The 18,507-nt window shown below is 46.9% G+C and overlaps 1 protein-coding gene across 4 annotated transcripts in view; it reads right to left on the reverse strand.

Moving 5' to 3' along the window:
* Nucleotides 1-233: 233 nt before the first annotated feature.
* Nucleotides 234-18,507, reverse strand: part of Wipi2 (WD repeat domain, phosphoinositide interacting 2) — a 42,836-nt gene continuing 24,562 nt past the window's right edge. For 3 of the 4 annotated variants that reach the window (XM_003470054.5, XM_063234076.1, XM_063234077.1), the window contains 9 exons: nt 18,203-18,299; nt 17,508-17,605; nt 16,856-16,948; nt 8,939-9,009; nt 7,119-7,226; nt 5,609-5,773; nt 4,954-5,061; nt 4,076-4,227; nt 234-3,534 (listed from right to left, as the gene is read on the reverse strand). In XM_003470054.5, coding sequence (XP_003470102.1) covers nt 3,422-3,534; nt 4,076-4,227; nt 4,954-5,061; nt 5,609-5,773; nt 7,119-7,226; nt 8,939-9,009; nt 16,856-16,948; nt 17,508-17,605; nt 18,203-18,299 — 1,005 coding nt within the window. In that variant the 3' untranslated portion in view covers nt 234-3,421. The remainder of the gene's footprint in view (nt 3,535-4,075; nt 4,228-4,953; nt 5,062-5,608; nt 5,774-7,118; nt 7,227-8,938; nt 9,010-16,855; nt 16,949-17,507; nt 17,606-18,202; nt 18,300-18,507) is intronic. The other variant, XM_063234075.1, reaches the window with a different exon arrangement.

Genomic DNA, 18,507 nt, shown 5'->3' on the forward strand with positions numbered 1-18,507 from the left:
CCAGCTATAAACTCGCTGTTTAGCCTGGGAGTACACAGTGAGTGAAAAGAATCAGAATACAGGCTATCATTTCCTAATGGGTTTCTGATGTGCTGTGAACGTCATTGGTGAGCACACCCACTGCACCCATGCATGCGTGCATACCCCACAGTACACCCTGGTACACCGACAGCTTTGCCAGAAAGGAAAATACAAAAATACACTGACATAAAGACAAAAAATTTTTTCGAATCTTTTCAGTTTTGGGTCTTTATTTTTTTATAAGAAGGAAAATTAGAGGCATGAAGAATCACAACAGTCCCCTTGGGTTCTCAGCTCTGAAAAGGGTTTGCTTTTCCAACTCAGAGCTGTTTCCGGCCCGATATCCGTGCTCTAAGGGCTGCTTGCACCTCGAGGCCCAGCTCGGTGCTGGTTTGTGCTCCTCAGATGCTCACCAGACCCAAGTGGCCTTTGCCACCACTGTCATGGCATGCTGCAATGACAATGACTGCCAAGTGAGCAAGCACTCCTGCAAGCCCAGGCAGACTCAGGCCCCTATGCCGCCGTCTCTTTCCCACAAGAAGACAAAGCATGCTGGGAAAGAACAGCTGGGTGCTCAGCTCCTGATCCAGCCGATGCATACTCAAACCAAGTGATTTGGTCACTGCACAGAGAGGGGTGGCCCCACAGGATGTGGACACACAGAGACACGTTTATGCCAGCCCTGTCTCGATACTGTAGCAAGGAGCAAGGAACGCATTTCCCATGCCTGACGGCCCTCTTCCCTCTGTGGGCTGTGGGGACACAGGAGTCTCCTCTGGTCCTTCTGGGCAAAACTCAGCCTGACATCACAAGTCTAAAGCTTCCAGCTCCCAGAGCGACACACCAGGTGGTGAGATGGTGGCAGTCAGTGCCCGTCAACAGTGCACAGGTGGCTACAGCTCAGGCATTCTCACTGGAGCCCTGCGTGTAGGAGACTCCTCATGTCCCCTACACCACCCTCAAGAGCCACTCACATGCGCCCTGGGGTAGCATGAAGGAGCAGGAAGGGCAGGGTCAGACACCTACACAAAACCTCCAGCGTGAACCAGACTCCCACCTCTCTCCCACCAAGCCTGGAGTTCAATTTTGAAAATGAGTGTCCACCCCACAAAACGCTTCAGCATTTGTATAATTGTATACCTGCATGAGCCAGGCACTGTGCCAGGCAGTCACACTGAAGCTGGCAACTAGCCTGAGGGAAGGTGTTCCCGCCACAGACCAGAACCACGCCTACAAGCCCTGCAGCTTATGCTGGCTGTTGGAAGGGCTGACTCCAGGTTTAATCCAATTCTTGGTTTCACTGCTTTAGAAAACACAAAAGAAGCCTAGCATGGTGGCACATCCCTCTAATTCCAGCCCCTGAGAGGCTGTAGCAGGAGGACCTCTGTGAATTCAAGGCCAGCGTGGGTTGTAAGAGTCGTCCAACGCCAGTCTGAAGTATACAGTGAGCTCCTGCCTCATACTCAAAAACAAGGAAACAGAAGATTTGGTCCAAATTCATGCAAAAATTTCTGTGTTCTGTATCCAATCCTGAGCTCTATTGTCTTTTTCTGAAAAAATACAATTAAAAAACTCCTCTGGTGAGTGGTCTGAACTATGTAAGTACTGCTGCTCAAGTCCCTTTCCCTGGGCCTCTGGTCTGGTGGAGAACCCTACAACCTCATGGTTCACATTTCTTGCCTCTCCCTGATCCCTCCTGTCCATGCCCAAGGTCTGTCTGTGACACACAGACTCCAGGCCCAGGAGAAAAGGGGCCCTGACAATGAAACTGGAAGGGAAATTGAAGGGCAGATGATCTCTAAATTCTTTTCTAGAGGGTTTCCCGACATTGGGAGGAAAAGCACTCACCCAGCACTGGGACCTCCTCCCTGCAGGAGGCCAGGACTGACAAGTTTCAGGACAGCATAGGTATCAGAGAGAAACGAGTTTCCAACAACTCTGGGATGATCAGTCTCAAGGGAAGCTGGGGATAGCTCAGTGGCAAATCTCAAGATGAAGCTGGCAAAGCAGATCCAAGTCCCCAAACCCCTGCAAGCCTGACAGCCATCAAGCAGGCATCACACGGGCCACATTCTAATGCAGCCCCTTCTGAAACACACATTTTTGGTCCCTAGAACCTCAGCTCACGCCTGAGTCTGTCCTGGGTGCATCTGGCCATCTCTTCCTGCAAGCCACTTGCCTGGCTTTTTGACTTTAAGGGACAAGTCTGGGCCCACCTAGGTGACGCTGTGGAACCTGCAGATTCACAAACTCTACCTCCTAAGCCCTTGAAACTTGCATTATTCCATGCTTGGCTAGAAACACTGATGTGTGAGTTGCCTAAGGTTGTTTTAATTCTAGGCAAATGAAAAGGAAAGCTAACTAAGCACTGCAGCCTGTGACCAAGACCTCTCTCTGCCGAACTGATGCTCTAGGACTGCAGCAGACAAGGCCCATATCACCTGATACAAGGTGCCAACAGCCACCACGTCACTCATGCCTCCATTTCTCACTTTTTTTTTTTTTTTTTTTTTTGGTTTTTTGAGACAGGTCTCACTACGTAGTCCAGGCTGGCCTTTGTGGCAATCCCCTGCCTTGGCTCCTGAGTGCTGGGATTATGGTGTGTACCGCAGCACCCAGCAGTCAGTCATGTATGTGCTTGCTTAGGATAGCTGAAACTCTCCTGCCATAAACTCAGTTAATTGACAGGACGCAGAGGAGGAGGAAGAGAGGCAATTTAAGGCCCCAGGACACCACTCCTATTGGCTCTAGGTATTCCAGGCACTCAGTCAAGTCCCCTATCAGGGAGCAAGGGTTTTAGCATCTCTCTCCCAACATCCACTTGGAGAATAAGATCAGAAATGGAAGTCCGCCATGGAAGAATCCCAGAATAATCCAATTTGGAAAGAATTTAATTAACAAAATAAAGTGTGTGTAGGGGAGAATGGTCCAGATGGGGCTGCAGGGCAAGAGGACTCTTGCCCAAGGCCGATGTGTACCAGCACCCAGCAGAAACAGCTTTGACAACCAAACCAGAGCACTGCACGCCTCCTGCGCCATTGCTACAGACATGGAAGCCAGAGGACCGAGCTCCACTGTGCAGACAGTCAGCTTCTGGGCACCGGCTTGGCACATCACGCATGCAAAGCAAGGAGACTTTGGGCTTCACTGGACACTTAACTTTGGCAAAAAAAAAAAAAAAAAAAAAAAAAAAACAAAGAGCTGAAATTCATAAGCAGGATTAAAAGTCACTGCAGTGAAAACAGTGTATTTTCTCAAAAGTATGGAATTAGACTATCACTATGACTTTTTAAGTCTCTGCCATCCTTTCCCCCAGTCCAGGTCAAAGTTCATAGCAGCAATGCACAAAGTCCTCCATCAAGCCTGTTCTCTGCGCTCAGGGTCAGGCTCAAGGTTAAGCTCAATCAGTCCGCAGGATCATTGGAGGATGCTCGCTGTCTTCGTCCAGGCGCAGGGCACTGGTCTCATCCTCCAGGCATACGCCACCTACGGCACCCAGGTCGTCTGTGTAGGCTGCAAGGACACAGGAGCTGCCCTGAGTGCTAGGCATGAGCAATGGGTTCTGGGGCTGCACTCACCAAGACCTGAACTGAACCATTTCTCTGACTAATGGATTTCTGCAGCCTTAGGCAACACAAGAGAAAATCCTTTATCTGTCCAAATTCATCAGTGTCAAAATGAGGGATGCATAATGAGCAAGGTTTCCAAGTTAGCAGGCCATGTGCTTTCCCCACAAACAGGGAGATGCTCAAACTGGCTACATGGACACGGAGCCCAACAGTGCTGACGTCTGAGGAACCTGGGGAGCAGGATGCCATCCCTGTGACTCTCACCCAAGACTCCAGGGTGTAGAGAGCCAGCTCACACAGAGTGAAAGCCACCATGTAGGTGACCTCAGGTCCCTATCTGCATGCTGCCCTGCCACACAGCCCCACCAGTCTCCCCTCATGCTTCCACCCAGGGAGGATGACCACTTCCTTTCTGACACCATGCAGAAGGTGGCAACACCAGTGCAAACACAGAGAAAGGATCCAGTCCCTGCGGCATCAATTACCTTCCAGGTTCGTGTCCTGCCCCTTACCAAGCCTCGTGGGGGAAGAGGGTGCATAAGCACCTTTTGCTGTGCCATAGGTTTGTGTTACTAAAGGGCAGTCGTGTGAGGCAGAGTCTACGATTTCACTGGTCGTCTCCATACTGCCATCCAGCCTGGAGAGAGCCATGGGAACAGGATTGAGTGCTTCCAGAAGGACACCCAGCAGCCACAACATGCAGACAACAGGCCACTCACACATGCACACTGCTGTTTTTTATACTATGGCCACTGACCAGTCACCCTGGGCACCTGTCCCCAGAGTTTCACATGGAAAGCCCAGTGGACAAAGTTACACCGAGTGAGGCATCTTATGTTAAAGGATGACCAAGGATTGAATCCAGTATCAAAAAACGTTTTTCCACTTCCACCCTATGAAAGTATTATAGTGCTTTAGTTAGAACTTTCAAGGAAATGTCAAAAAGACAAAGTACATGAACAGACATGAATTTTTTTCTTTTTTTGGTACTGGGAATTGAACTCATTATCTTGTGCTTGCCATGCAGGTGCTTGTTCCACTGAGCTAAATCCCTACCACAGATGTGAAACTTGAAGCCTATGTTCCTGCGAGATCCGTGTGGCATGAGGAGGCCACTGTGCCCTGGCCTTTATCACTAAGGTCCAGTTTAGGCTGGACTGGGTAGCCTATGCCATTCTTCACACAGAGGCACCCACAGCACAGCCCTCACCCACCCCCAGTTCTGCTCTAGCCAAGGAATCCTGGCATCAGGTGGAATCAGTTTCATTTGGGAGAGGGAAGCCTCAAAGGGCACAAAGTAACACACGGAATCGCCTTAAAGTCCCTGGTTTTTACCCATAATGGCAGCAGTAGAGAAGCTCACCTGTGCTGTCGCATCAGGGCGCACTCGCCGCCCTCCTGGGGGTCCAGGTTGTACATGTACAAGTAGCCGTCAGAAGCACCCACCAGTAACCGGGGAATCTTCTGAATTCTAGTGGGAATTAAAGCAGCCATGTTCTAGGAGCACAATTTTCACAAATGCATCTCACCGATGGAGGGTGCTCCTGCAGGCTGCACTGCAGAACCTCCCAAAGCAAGCACAGATGGAGTTTCTCAAGCCTCACAGCAGCAGCACAAGAGGACAGGCACTGCACTGGAGGCCCCTGGGCGTGACTATGCAACATGTCCCAAGTGGCAGGGCGTGGCCAGGTGAGTGCACAGTCTCTTTAGTCACTAGAGCGGTATCCGGCAGGACGCTCAGTGATGCTCAGCAGTGCAGTACAGGCATGGGCTGGAGGGCCCAGGCGGCTCCCATCGCCATGCCTGTTTCTGTGTCGCCAAAGGGTTCACTTAACGTTTTTCATCAACAATAAATGCTCAACAGGAATGGCAATGGATGGTTTTGTGAACCACCACAGAAGAAGCGCTCAGGTCTTGGGTCTATCCAAACCCACCATGGTCCTCTCCCCCAACGACTCCCTGAAAAGCCACTGTGGCAAGGAAGAGAGGCTGGGAGGTACGCGCCTGTCCGCACTCACGTGGCTAGGGAGCAGATGTTCTTGTGGCCACAGAAGGGCAGGCGGACAGTGGCAAAGGCTCTGCCCTGGTTGAACATCTCGGTCACTTGGGAGGGAAGGTAGCTGGTGGACGCCATGAGCACTTTCCCGAAGTAGCCAGTCCAGGTGGTGGGCTCCTCGGGGGGTCTGTGGGGAAAGACCACCAGACTCATTAGGGGGCCCTCACCGGAAGGCACGCGTCCCTGTTATTCACCAACTGCCCTGTTATTCACAATGGCTAAAGTCCCACTCTATATAAGTGGGGGCTACAGAAAACAGAGGCTCAGGCCAGAGGATGTCCCTCAGAGGAAGGGACAGAGTCAGAACAGGAGGAGCCTGGCTCTCCTGAGCAGCCAGCTGACTTCTGCAAAAGCAGTTCACTAGGCCCTGCTATGTAGGAGGAAATCTCTAAAAACTTTGAGCACAATCTCCAATTGTTCATTTCCTTACTGCAGTATTGTGGGCTGAACTAGGGCCTCCAGCATGCTAGGTAAGTACTCTTATCACTAAATTACACCCCTGGCCTCTCATATCTTGGTCCAATCCAGCTGACAGTTTAGCCGGAACTTCTCCCTTCACTGAGGTGGGTGTGGTGGCATAACCCTGTCATCCTAGCACTCGGGAGGCTGCGACAGGAGGACTGTTGAGAGTTCAAACAGCCTGAAATACACAATGAGACCAGTCTCAAAAAATCAAAACCAAAAAAAAAAAAGAGTCCCTCCATCTGCTTTGCATAAGACTCAACCTAAACAATACTGAGACTTAAAGGATTTTTTTTTTTTTAAATTTAAGGACAGCTAGGCATGGTGGCACATGCCCGTAATTTCAGGACTTGAGAGAGGCTGAGGCAGGAGGATCACACAGCCTGAAGTACACAGTGAAAGCCTGTTTCAAAAAAAAAAATATAGAGAGTATTCAAATCACCTACTATGAGACTGAAACAACCCTGTCTCCCCACTGAGGGCAGGTTGGTGTCCTTCCAGTGGGTGCTCTGAGCCTCACTGACTCTGTGTATGTTGGGTGAATGGAGGGGTCCTGGCCACAAGATGCTTATGTGATGTCTGAAGCGCCAACCTGGCCTTGTTTTTTTTTTTTTTTTACAGAGTGTTTTGCTATGTGGTCTAGGCTAGCTTGCACTCCTAAGTGCTGGGATTATAGGCATGTGCCACCAGTTGGCCTGCCTCATCTTGTGGCCCTGCTGCCCCCATCAGAAGTCAGGGAGTAGGGTCCACTGGCCATGTGCCGAACCTGGTGTGGTGTCACCAAGCCAGGACTGTACTGGATAATGAGGCAGGGAGACTTTATACTACGCTTCTATCTGGACAGTCAAGGTACACGGTGTTCCATGAGTTTTTAAAAATGTGGGGGCAGGGTGTGGCTCAGTGGTACAGCATGGACCTAGCATCTACAGGGCATTGGCTTACCCCTCCAATGTCTCTTTCGGTCTCCAAAATACTAAGGATAAGAAAAGAGATCTCTCTTTGCAACTCACTTTTCCTTTACAGTCTCCAGCTTGAAGATGTGCACGGTCTCTGTGTTGCTAGACGCAGAGAGGAACATGCCGTCCATGCTGAAGGCCAGCGAGCAAATGCTCACACACCTGTAGGACAGGGTACGTGAGAGGTGCCCCAGCTCCCAACAATGCTTCTCTGAGATGGAAGGACAGCTCCAAGATGGGTGGACTTGGGTCTACCAGTGCCCTCTCATTCGTCTCCAGCATCTCCTCAGAAACTTACTTGAGAGAGGAAAATGTTCAGGAGGTAAAATCAGGTCTGATCAATTCTGTAATACCTTCTTAGATAGAACCATTTGCTCTGCAATTTCAAATAAAGGGAATCAGAATGGTACCGAACCATCTTAGCTGCATTGGGATGGACTTAGAACCCTACAATTAGTAAAAGAAAACCCAGTACTTTAAATTACTGAAATTTTTATCATGTCAGAGGGTAAATCACCAAGCTTGATATTTACACAGAGCACAACCTTCCGCATGCTAAGTCTTTACAGTGAATCTTACACATCACTGAAAAATCTCAAAGCCCTTATATCAATAGGAATTTTCTCCTAACTCTGGAAATGTAAGGTACCACTTGCAATAGCAATAGTGTTTTATTCAATTTAACAGATTTTTACACAGTGTTTACAACCTATTGCCCCTATACTTAGCCCCAAGGGTAAGTGAGGCAAGAGTGGTGGAGCCTTAATGGTGCTGATGTGGGTGTGAAGATATTAAGTATGCTAGAAAGAACACATGAAAGTTTCTGTAAACTACAGAGCAATGAGATGTCACTATGTGACGGTCCAGCAAGGCCTCAGTGAGTGGACTCCAGTTATGAAGCTGGCCAGGGAAGGGACAGTATTGTGGGACCCACAAAGCCACTTGTGCTCTGCTGAAGACCTGGACATCCAGGGAGGCTAGAAGGGGAGGGCAGGTGGGGAGAGAAAGGCAGGGTAGATGCAGAAGGACTATGGGCCTGGGGCAGAGAGGCTCATCCTATAGGCAGAGGGGTTGGGAAAGTTTTGGGTAGGCTATAACCTGGCTATCCTGACATCGTCTGTCAACACCAGGTGAGTACGAGTTCAGGGCACATGGCCGGAGATGGGGGGCACAGTAGGAACTACTTAGATGTATTGGAGGAAAAGGGCAATGGTGAAGCTCTGGCTGGGCCCTGAGTCATGTATCAAGGTGAGGGATGTAAGGGACGAGGAGCAGATGGGCACATTCCAGCCTTCAGTCTAAAGTGCCCAGGGTCAGTGGGCAGGAGCACAAGAAGAACCATCTGGAAAGAGGAGTGTGTGAAGTCCAAGGGATAAGAACAGCAGGGAGTCACTGGCAGGGACCATGACATTTGGCCTTGTCTTTGAAATGGGGCACCGAGGCACACCTGCTCTATGTGTGGGGCAGTCCAGGGGATCCTCATGGTGACTTCTGGCCCTAGTCATCTGCCAGTGGGTAAAGAGAGCTAGTGCAGTGCTGGGGGCACAGACAGAATACAGGCATGCGCTTGTGTCTGCACTGAAGGGTAGGCGAGGGAACAGCAGCTTTCCCAAGGTCCTGGGCCCCCTGACTAGCTGTCCATGCAGGGGATCCCAGATACAGAGATCTACCACGCTTTCATGAAAGTGCTATCTACCTGCCCTGACCAAAGTGATTCTGAACGCTGGTAAGTTGTCCTGGTGGGTAGAAAATGGCTTTGTATTTAAGCAGAATTTCTCAATTGTTCTTTCAAGTCATACTTGTGTGTCACAAAAAACTGAAATCAAAATCCAGATGCAACTTCCAGAGTTAGCCCAGGGAATTACACACTTTACCTCTTTACTCCTCTCCGGAACTCAAAAAGTTTTTGTCCTTCAGGAATGGAAAATACCCTAATCACGGTCCCCTGCAACAGGGAAAGAAAAAAGGCAGATTTTAAGCTGAGCAAATTGACATTTTATGTTTCTTTTGCATCAGATAACAATGAACTTTGTGGTCCATTTCCAGCGACAGCACCTTCCTGGGAGAAGTGTAGGGCCTTCTCCTCCATGCCCGCAACTCCACAGGCTGACTTGGGCTTCCCCATACCACGGCATGTACCCAGCAGCCCACCTGTCTCTGTCAGCCTACTTCAATTTATTGTTATTCTAAACACAACAAACAGCCTGGAAGCCTAATGTGAAATGTAAGACATTTGAACTATTAGAATTTGGTAGTGGAAATTTTACCTGGCTGCCTTAGAAGTAGTACATTAAAACATAACAAATTGCTAAATAAACTTTCATATTTTTTCAAGAGAAAAAATATGAATACTTGGAAAGCTGCAGCACTTCCCTGCTTTACAGTGAACAGCCTAGGAGCATGGCTTTCTCCACGTCTCCTATCTCCCTTCCCTCAAGCAAGTTAACAGGGCTATGCATGGGTGAGACAGAATGTGAACACAAGCAAGAATGAGTATGAGTCAGAAGCCAAGAGGAGAAGTGAACAGGACTTCCAACGCGAGACTATCAAAATGTTCAGTTAAATGCTGGCATTAAAGGAGCACAAAAAGAAATAAACGGGCAAACAGAATGGAAACCTTTTAATAGCCCACATTTCAGATTTGCACGTAGGAAGAATTATTCAACCTTTAACCTCACACCACAGTTTAGAAGGTTTAGACTGCTACATATAAAAATGGTTAGGGCAACCTTGCATGTTTATAAATAGCTAGAAAGGTGCAGACCACTGAAGCACGGCACAGAAAGGAGCTGTTTATCTAACTCGCAGTGGGCCGAGGAGGGGACACAGTGCAGGTGGTTAGGAAGCAGACTGTGGCGGGCGAGGCAGGTCATTTCTGGACATGGAGTTGGAGAGCAGTGGTTCCCTCTGGATGCAATGCAAGGACACCACTGAGTGAGCAGCTCTAAGAGTCACAGGGACACGATGTTTTACGCATGCACACACAAAAACAAGGCGAAGGGCTTCTCTTTTACAGCTCAAACCCAGGGCCTTTGCACTGAGTTACCTGGCCCTTTTTTTGAAACAAGGAGTCATTAAATTGACCCCAAATTTGTGATCCTTCTGACTCAGTCTCCCAGAGTGCTGGGCTTAGAGGTGTAGGCCACCAACAGCAATTCACTCTGTCGTACTAGTTAAGGGCTGCAAGGGGACATGATACCAAGTTCCTTGAAAGCGGGATTAAGTTACACGCCTTGGTGGCCTGGTCCCAGAACACAGCATGCCTGAGGAAGCCCAGTGATATCATCCCAAGACTGGATTCTGTTTAAATGGAAATGAAGAGGTTTTCTTTATTCTGGAAAAAATTATTCTACTTTTAGTGGTTTTGAAATCCCAAGTGCTTGAAGTACTAAGAGCTAAGAAGAAACATAACAGCAAGATTTTGATTAAGGGGTAAGGACTTCACACTCCCAGAGGAGCTGGGCAAGGGGACATGTGGGCTGGTCTAGCACACAGGTGCCCAACCTTGGGCTTGCCTGGACTGCACTGAGTGAAGAGGAACTTGTACTACATGTGAAACACATAATATAGTTAATGTACACAGGTAATAAAGTGTCCTTTGTAAAACATTTTAACTTACTAAAATACCTTGATGAAATAACCCAAGCCCAAGTTTAGTAAGAAAAGCTACATATCTGCATAATAAGAACAGACACTTTCAGGTGCACAAGTGCAGGCAGGCTGAAATATAATTGACAGGCAGCTGTGTTTCACATGCCCAGGGGCACAAGAGCTTCAGGGGACCACTGTGCTGCAGGGCACAGGATGTGGAGTTTGCGCTGCTCTGGTCCTTCCCAGTCAAGTGCCCTTGCTGTCCACACAGTCCCTGCAGGAGTTAGCTGAGCACCAGGATTATGATCTGTGGGCCATGGATGGGATATACCTGGCTACTAGCACAATCAGAGGCTTGGAGTCCAAACCTGACAGTGAGCAATGGGAGAAGCCCAGGCAGCTGCTCTGAGCTCTTGGCATGAAATGAGAGAATGCTATGCTGTGATCAGGTGGCACAAAGAATACAACAAGTCCCTGGGAAGTGGGACTGAGGGAGGCGCAGACTCAGGAGGGGAGGACGATTTAGAACTTCAGGGAGAAGGAAATGAAAATCCAAGTGCAGCTGGCATGTGCAGAGGGGACTGGTGCTCCGAAAAGAACAATGACAAGAAAACAAACACAGTCTCCAAGAGAGAAGAGCAGGACAGAGCTTTGGAGGGAAAGCAGGACCAACATGGCAGATGAGGTGGGGGTCTAGGCCTGGAAGACCAGGAGAGCCTGCTAGAGTCATGCTGACATCTGGCAGCATACTGCTCTGTTCTGGGAGTGGAGGTATTTAAAGAAGGCTGTGTGGAGCCTGGTGGATGGTGCATGCCTACAGTCCCAGGACTCAGTGGGGTTGAGGCAGAAAGAGCCCCTGAGCCTGCAAGTTCCTGGCCGGCAAGGACACTGGAAATAACCTACTGTAAAAGCAAAGAAAAGAGGCCACAGGCCAAATCTGTGATCATCCCTCTCTGAGAAAACAGCAATTTCTTAATCACATCTGGTTTTCAAACCCCTGTAGCAGCTATGGATGCTTGGGGTCACCTAACGCTGATAAAATGAAGCACGACTCAAAGGGTGTCTTGAGTTAGGATTTAGGATGCACAGCATGGGGACAGAGGTGAAAGGTGTTACCACGAGGGCGTTCCAATGGGTGCCACCACTGGCTTGTGAGCACACAGGACTCTGCTTATACACTTGGGCCTGCTATTGACAGAACAGAGGCAAACAGATGGCCATCAAGCTTGTTATGGAAGACAAGAGGATTTCAGGGGACACAGACTTTCCAGAGCACCACAGTGGGGCAACTCATCAATGTGGGTTTCCAGGAGGAGATGGCTGTGTGCAGTGCTCAGAATGCATTTAAAACTCAGACTGTGACAGCAAAGCAACCATCAGCCCTGAGTGCATGTGAGGAGAGCCACTGCTCTACCCTCCCTAGAGTGAGACAGCTGGATGCAGCATAAATGAAGGGGTTTGTGAGTCTTTCTGGGAAATTCCTTTCTCAGGTCTGCTGACATGGCTGTGTATGTGTTCTCAGTAACATATACATACATACATACATATGTATATATGTTGGGCTAAATAATGTGTGGGTTAAATAATGCAAGTGCCCCATCCTCTGTATGACCTTGGTTTTGAGAGAGCTGCTCTCAGAGAAACAATTCAGATGCTAGAATTTAATATCATGGAGAAGACCAGATGAAAGGAGAGGGATTCTCACGACCCAGGAAGAAACTAAGGAAAAAGAAAAAGAAAAAAAAAAAAAATTTAAAAAAAGAAGAAAGAAAGAAAGGAAAAATGTGGACAGAAGGCTGGAACCAGACATGCTCTCACTGGAGCTGGTCCCATGCTGTACTGGGCGCCTTGGAGTCAGATGACTCATGGTCGCGCTCAGGTCGTGGTGACGCTGAAGTCAGGGGTTGGTGAGCCCAGGGCCCTTGGTGGGAGGATACACCACACTGGAGAATGGAACTGGCATGGAGAGCTGCACTAACTGGTAGTGAGTGCTAGGAATTTAGTCCCATAGAGGGGGTGACCAGCTGCACGACATACTGGTGTTGGGCAGGACTGGCCTGAATCCAGAAATGCAGTGGCATCAGCTGGCTGCTCCTGGCCCAGAGTGGTCTGGTGGGATCTGCTTGGGCTGAGTCACGCCCCTGGTTGGGACCCAATAGCCATGGATGAAACTGTCCCGAACCTGTGACGTCCGCATGGCACAGACTAATGTGCTGAAGGCACTCGCCAGTTGACTGGCTTGATGGAGAGGAGCCAGCCCACATGTGCACCTCACAGATCAACAGTAAACTGGAGAAGGCAGCCAGCCCCTAGCCAGCACACTTCAGAAAAACCTTAAGCAGTATGGAAAGGGCCTGAGACCTCCACCATACACCTGTCTGAAAGAAACCAGAAACATGTCAAAGGAAAGAAACAAGAAAAAGTCTCCAGCCACTGACCCAGGGAAAATGAGTCAAGCAGAGGTAAATACAAAAGAGATTAAGAGGAGCAATCATGCAATATTGGATACAGCATCAGCGGACATAAAGAAATATCTTCATGACCTCATAGACGAATTCAAAACTGAAATTCTAATTCAAGCAAAGCAAGATATAAGAAGATTAATAAAAGAAATGCTAAGCATCTATCAAAAAGACACAGATGGAAGAATGGAGGAACCCATAAAAAGGAGAGAAATTGTCGATGAAGCATATAAAAAAACCTAGAATACATGAAACAGATCCAAAGAGATTATCAGGTAATTAAAAACTCCATTGAAAGCTGGCAAAATTACTTGACAGAAACTAAAGTTAGACTTTCAAAACTTGAAGACAGGTTTGCAATGTGTGATCGAGAAAAGGAAAAATCTCTTAAAAACAAGAAACTAGGAGGTAACAATATAAGGATCTACAATTTAAGAATAAAAAAGGTGAATGAAGAAGCAGGAGTAATCACAAATGAATTACAAGGCTATTCACAGAAATAATTAAAGAAAACTTCCCAAGCATAAGAAAAGAAAACAATATCCAGATATGAGGCATACAGAACTCCAGCCAGCTACAACCAAAACAGAATACACCCAGACATATAATCAAGATCCCAGAAATTCATCACAAGAACAGAATATTAAAAGCTGTCAGAGAAAAGAAAAGAATCACCTATAGAGGAAAACCCATCAAAATCACGACAAACTTCTCAACAGAAACCATCAAATCAAGAAGAGCTTGGAGTGAAGTATTCCAAGCCTTGAAAGAAAATAACCTCCAACCCAGATTGATATACTCTGCAAAACTGTCACTCAAAATTAATGGAGAAACAAGATACTTCCATGACAAAGAGGAACTGGGGGAATTTGTGACTACCAATTCAACCCTACAAAAAATATTAAAGGACATTCTAGAGAGAAAAAAAATCACCAGGATTCTAGGAACAGTGGCAGAAAGGCCTCAGTGAATGGGGCAGACAGTGGAATGAAGGAGAAAAGTAGACAACCAACGGCAGAAAAATAGCATAGCCGAGATGAGGCAGAGGAGGTTGGCTATAATCTCTAACACAGATGGCCTTGATACACTAACAAAAAGAAACACAGGCAGAGTAGATCAGAAGATAGGGTCCATTGAGATGCTCTGTATAGGAAATATAATCTACCTGAAAGAGGGTTAATGAACCGAAAGTCAAAGATGAGAAAACAATGCTCTATGTGACAGGGGACCAGAGAGAAATAGGGACAGCTTGTTCAGCAGCTGAAGATAGATTGGAAAGACATGACACTTTTGTGCAGTGGAGAACTACTCAGCTATCAGGAAGGAAAACCTTGAGGCTTTAGTAGGTAAAGGAATACAACTGAAGATCAAGCTCAAGAGTAAAAAGGTTCAGAACCACATAGGTAGATAACGGGTTGCCCCCCTAATCTAAAAACTAAAGGAGTTAATGGGACCCAAAATGTACAAAGCACCCTGTGAAAAGTAAAAGGGGAAGAACTGTCTTTAAAAAAAAAAAAGGCAGGCAGAGGACATTATTAATAGTGTATCAGGATTTGAAATTCCCATTATTCTTACCACTGTTTAGTTTGATTTTATTCTGTTTCAGTCTGTTTATTTGTACTAGATTTGATTTTTTTTTTTTTTTGGTCTTTTTTGTTTTTATCGGTACCAGGGATCGAACTCAGGACTGCCTGCTGGCAAGGCAGGCGCTTATGCCGCTGAGCTAAATCCCCAGCCCCAATTTGTACTAGATTTGAAGACACAGACAGCTATTCCAAAAATAGCAGGATATACTATGGTAACTATCCTTAATTTCCTATTAACTTAATCTGAAGCCCTGAATTACTTATGCTGTCTTACTTATGACTGACCTTTTTTGAATCTGGTTTGTTAGATCCCTGTTTTGTCTTGGCTGATTTTATTCGAATCTGGTGTGCTTGATTGTATCAGATCTGGGAGTAGAGGCAACTACTCAGAAGATGACAAGATGCAGTAGGATACCCATTCCAGTTTGATTACTAACTGCTTTTGAAGTCCTATACTATCTATAATGTTTTTTGTTTTTATTAATATTGCTATGTACTGCTATGTTCAATTATACTATGCCTGATGATATAGACAATTCTATTCAAAATAACAAGAGACATCATAGTAACTACTGTAGATCACCTAGTATTGTGGCTTTATATGTTTTTTTCCTTTCGTGTTTTTCTAGGAATTTGTTTTGTTTTGTCTTGGTTTGATTTGTTTTTCCTTCTAATACAGAAAGGATAGGTAGACTCATGCATGCACATAACTTCCAAACAGTTTACGAGAATTGATTATACAATGCATGATGAAATGAACAGATACTCTGAAGAAAAAGACACACTAAGGTACCCAGCGCTAATTCCATAGCATCATGATATAAAATCTACCAATATTATTATTCTTTGTTCACAGTGATATTGGTCTGTTTTGTTTTAATTTCAACATACTTGAAGGTATGGACAACTATTTTCAAGAGAATGAGACACACTATGGCAGCTATTATTGACTTCCCTACTGTGTGGTCTTGAAGACCTAAAATGCCTTCATCATCCTGTTCTGATCAGTTTTATACTATTTTATTTGGTATGAATTCACTGTGTGTGAAGATATGGATAACTATTTGGAAGAAAACAAGAGACAGTATGATAGACAGTGAAGATCTCCTGTGGTCTTACTTCGAAATCTGTGTTTCTTAAATTGTTTTCTTATGATCTCTTTTGTTCTGTTTAATTTTATCCTCTTTAAAATAAAATTTAAAAAATAGTGTATCATTTTATAAGTGCTTATAAAATCACTCAATTATATTAAATTAGCCTGTGCGCCTTTATTGTTGGTGCTTAGCCTGAAGAACAAAATCCAAACCTTCCTACACCCCTCAAAAAAAGCCAAAAAGATCACTTTCCCCCTCTTCAGTAATGGAAATTGAACTTAGAGCCACTACATGAACCTACAGCCGTGGCCCTTTTTATTTTGGAACGTGGTTTCAATAACTCACTCAACTGTCTAGGACAGGCTTGAATTTGAGGTTGTCCGACCTCAGCCTCCTAGAGTGCTGGGATTACAGGCTTGAGCCACCACCCCTGGCTAGGCCACAGCATCTCAACCCAGACGTTCTTACTGGCCTCTCTCTGACTTTTACACTTTTCCTTATTTTCTAAACTCTCCCCCACAGAACGTGAACATCACAGTTTGAAGACACACTGGGGACAGTGGCCTGGCTAGAAATGCAGTTGCATCTGCTCTGTGCCTTTCCGTGTTTTCCACGACAAGTGTGTGTCTTCTTGTCAGACAATGACACAGTGTCACAGTCAGGACAGTAAACACCCCCAAGGCCATGAGCTGGATGAGGGCAGTGCTGCTGCTGAGCGTAGGAGTTTAAGAGGCGGGGCCTGGTGGGGAGAAGTGAGACCAGTGCCTGGTCCCCACCTCCCCAGGCTGTCCTGAGGTGAGCAGCTGGGCCCTGCCCTGCAGCCTGTGCTTAGCTGTTCTGTGCCTGGGACAAAGTGCCAGTGAGCCCAGGCCTTCCTCCTTAGAAGACAGACTGTGGCTGGGACAGAAAGTGGACTCACACACGTTTCCCTTACTCCCTGGCAGTTACCATCGTGGCCGCATGGCTTCTCTGCAAGGCAGCATTACTAAAACCTGTCTGCGTGCACAGAGCTGGAACTGAGGCCTTCGACCCACTTCTTCCTGGGCCATAGCACCTACCTTCTCAGAAGCAGTGGCAAGTTTGGTTCCACTTGCATCAAAAGCCAGCGCCGCTAAAGGACTATCGTGGGCTGGGATCATGTTTGCAGCTCTCTGAAATAAACCAACAAAACATGGCTGCCATGCATGAAAGCCTGTGCCTTGTGCTACTGTCTGTCAGCAGACCGAAATGCCACCATTGAGCCACCATTTGGCCAATACGACATCAAGTCCACCTGACTGACTGGGGTGGGGCTACGCAAGTGCTGCTCAGACTCTAAGACACACAGCACTTTCTCCATGAAGGTCTCCACACTGCCTGGGACACCCCCACTGCAGGAGCTCAGCACTCGGGGACCCAGGGAGGCAGCTTCAACCAGCCCTGCTCCACCTTTGAGAGGAGTGATAACTGTGCAGTTGGGCTAAAGATTCCAGGGTACATGCTTGACTGTCCCATCGGGGCACTGGTGTCACTGCTGCTACACATGGATCTAAATACTTTTATCCATCTTTTTGCTAATAAAATGAGACAGTCACACATGTACCACCTTAGCACCTGTAAGCTGGCGGGAACCTAACATGTCCACATCAGAGCCGTCCAGCAGTGGGACATATGAATTATGGCCCCATGTTAGTATGTTAAAGACTTAACCAAATACAAAAGAGCCCTCACCAAGTTAATGGTGTCGAAGACCTGCACCTCTCCGATGGTGGCACTCCCTGGGTACGCCAAGTAGCAGTTGTCATTGTTTATTGAGAGGGCACACAAGCCTGTAGTAACACATGGACAACAGGTTCAAGTCAAGTCTGATAGTGTGCCTTTCTAGTTGTAATTCAGCATTTATTTTAAAAATCACAAATAAAATACCATTTTGATAAGCTAACAGCATTTTTAAAAATTTGGTATCCCCAACCCAACTTAGGTGATGTCAACACTATAAAAAGACTTTTGCTTTGCAATGATCAGTAACCTCAAAAGCCAGCAAAGGTTATGTATTGAACACTGAGCAAATCAAAGAGCTGGTACTGGCCACTGATCAGCTTTAATAGAAAGCTGACTGGTTTAAAGCCACAACTTTAAAAATTGGTCTCATCCATGGAACCTACATAAAGAAACAAAAAATCTCTCACCTACAGTTACAATTAAGAAAGTTTTTTAGCAGGCTCAGACGTAGCCAAGGACTCAGGGACTCAGAGAAGAGGTCCCTGTCTTGTTAAGTCATTAAGTTGTCCAGGCTGGCCAAAAATTGCAGTCTTTCTGACTTAGCCTCCCAGAGCGCTGGGATTACAGGTGTGTGGTATCGCACCCAGCATCCTAAAGCTGATCTCACAAGGCAAAATCAGAAAGATTCTCACAAACAAGTTTACCTGCAGGGTTTGGGGGGGTCTCCCTGATGGTGTGCAGTACCTTCATGTCCCGAATGTTGTGTATGTAGAGAGACTCCTCCAGGCACACAATGAGCCTCTAGAGAGAACACAGAAAACCTACCATGAAGAAACACTTGCTATGGCACATGTCCCTGGTTCTCTATTAGCCAAGTCCTGGTTAAGACGCTCTCCATTCCTTACTCATCCATCTACACAGGCTGGATGTTCAAGGTTTGGGATGCAGAAGGCTTCCTACTGCCAGAAGTGGGCACAGGAGCACCGGAATTCTAACTAATGTAACTTGC

Source organism: Cavia porcellus, unplaced genomic scaffold (assembly GCF_034190915.1).
Source record: "Cavia porcellus strain 051 isolate PalLab524CR breed Dunkin Hartley unplaced genomic scaffold, mCavPor4.1 scaffold_23, whole genome shotgun sequence".
NCBI classification, from domain to species: domain Eukaryota; kingdom Metazoa; phylum Chordata; class Mammalia; order Rodentia; family Caviidae; genus Cavia; species Cavia porcellus.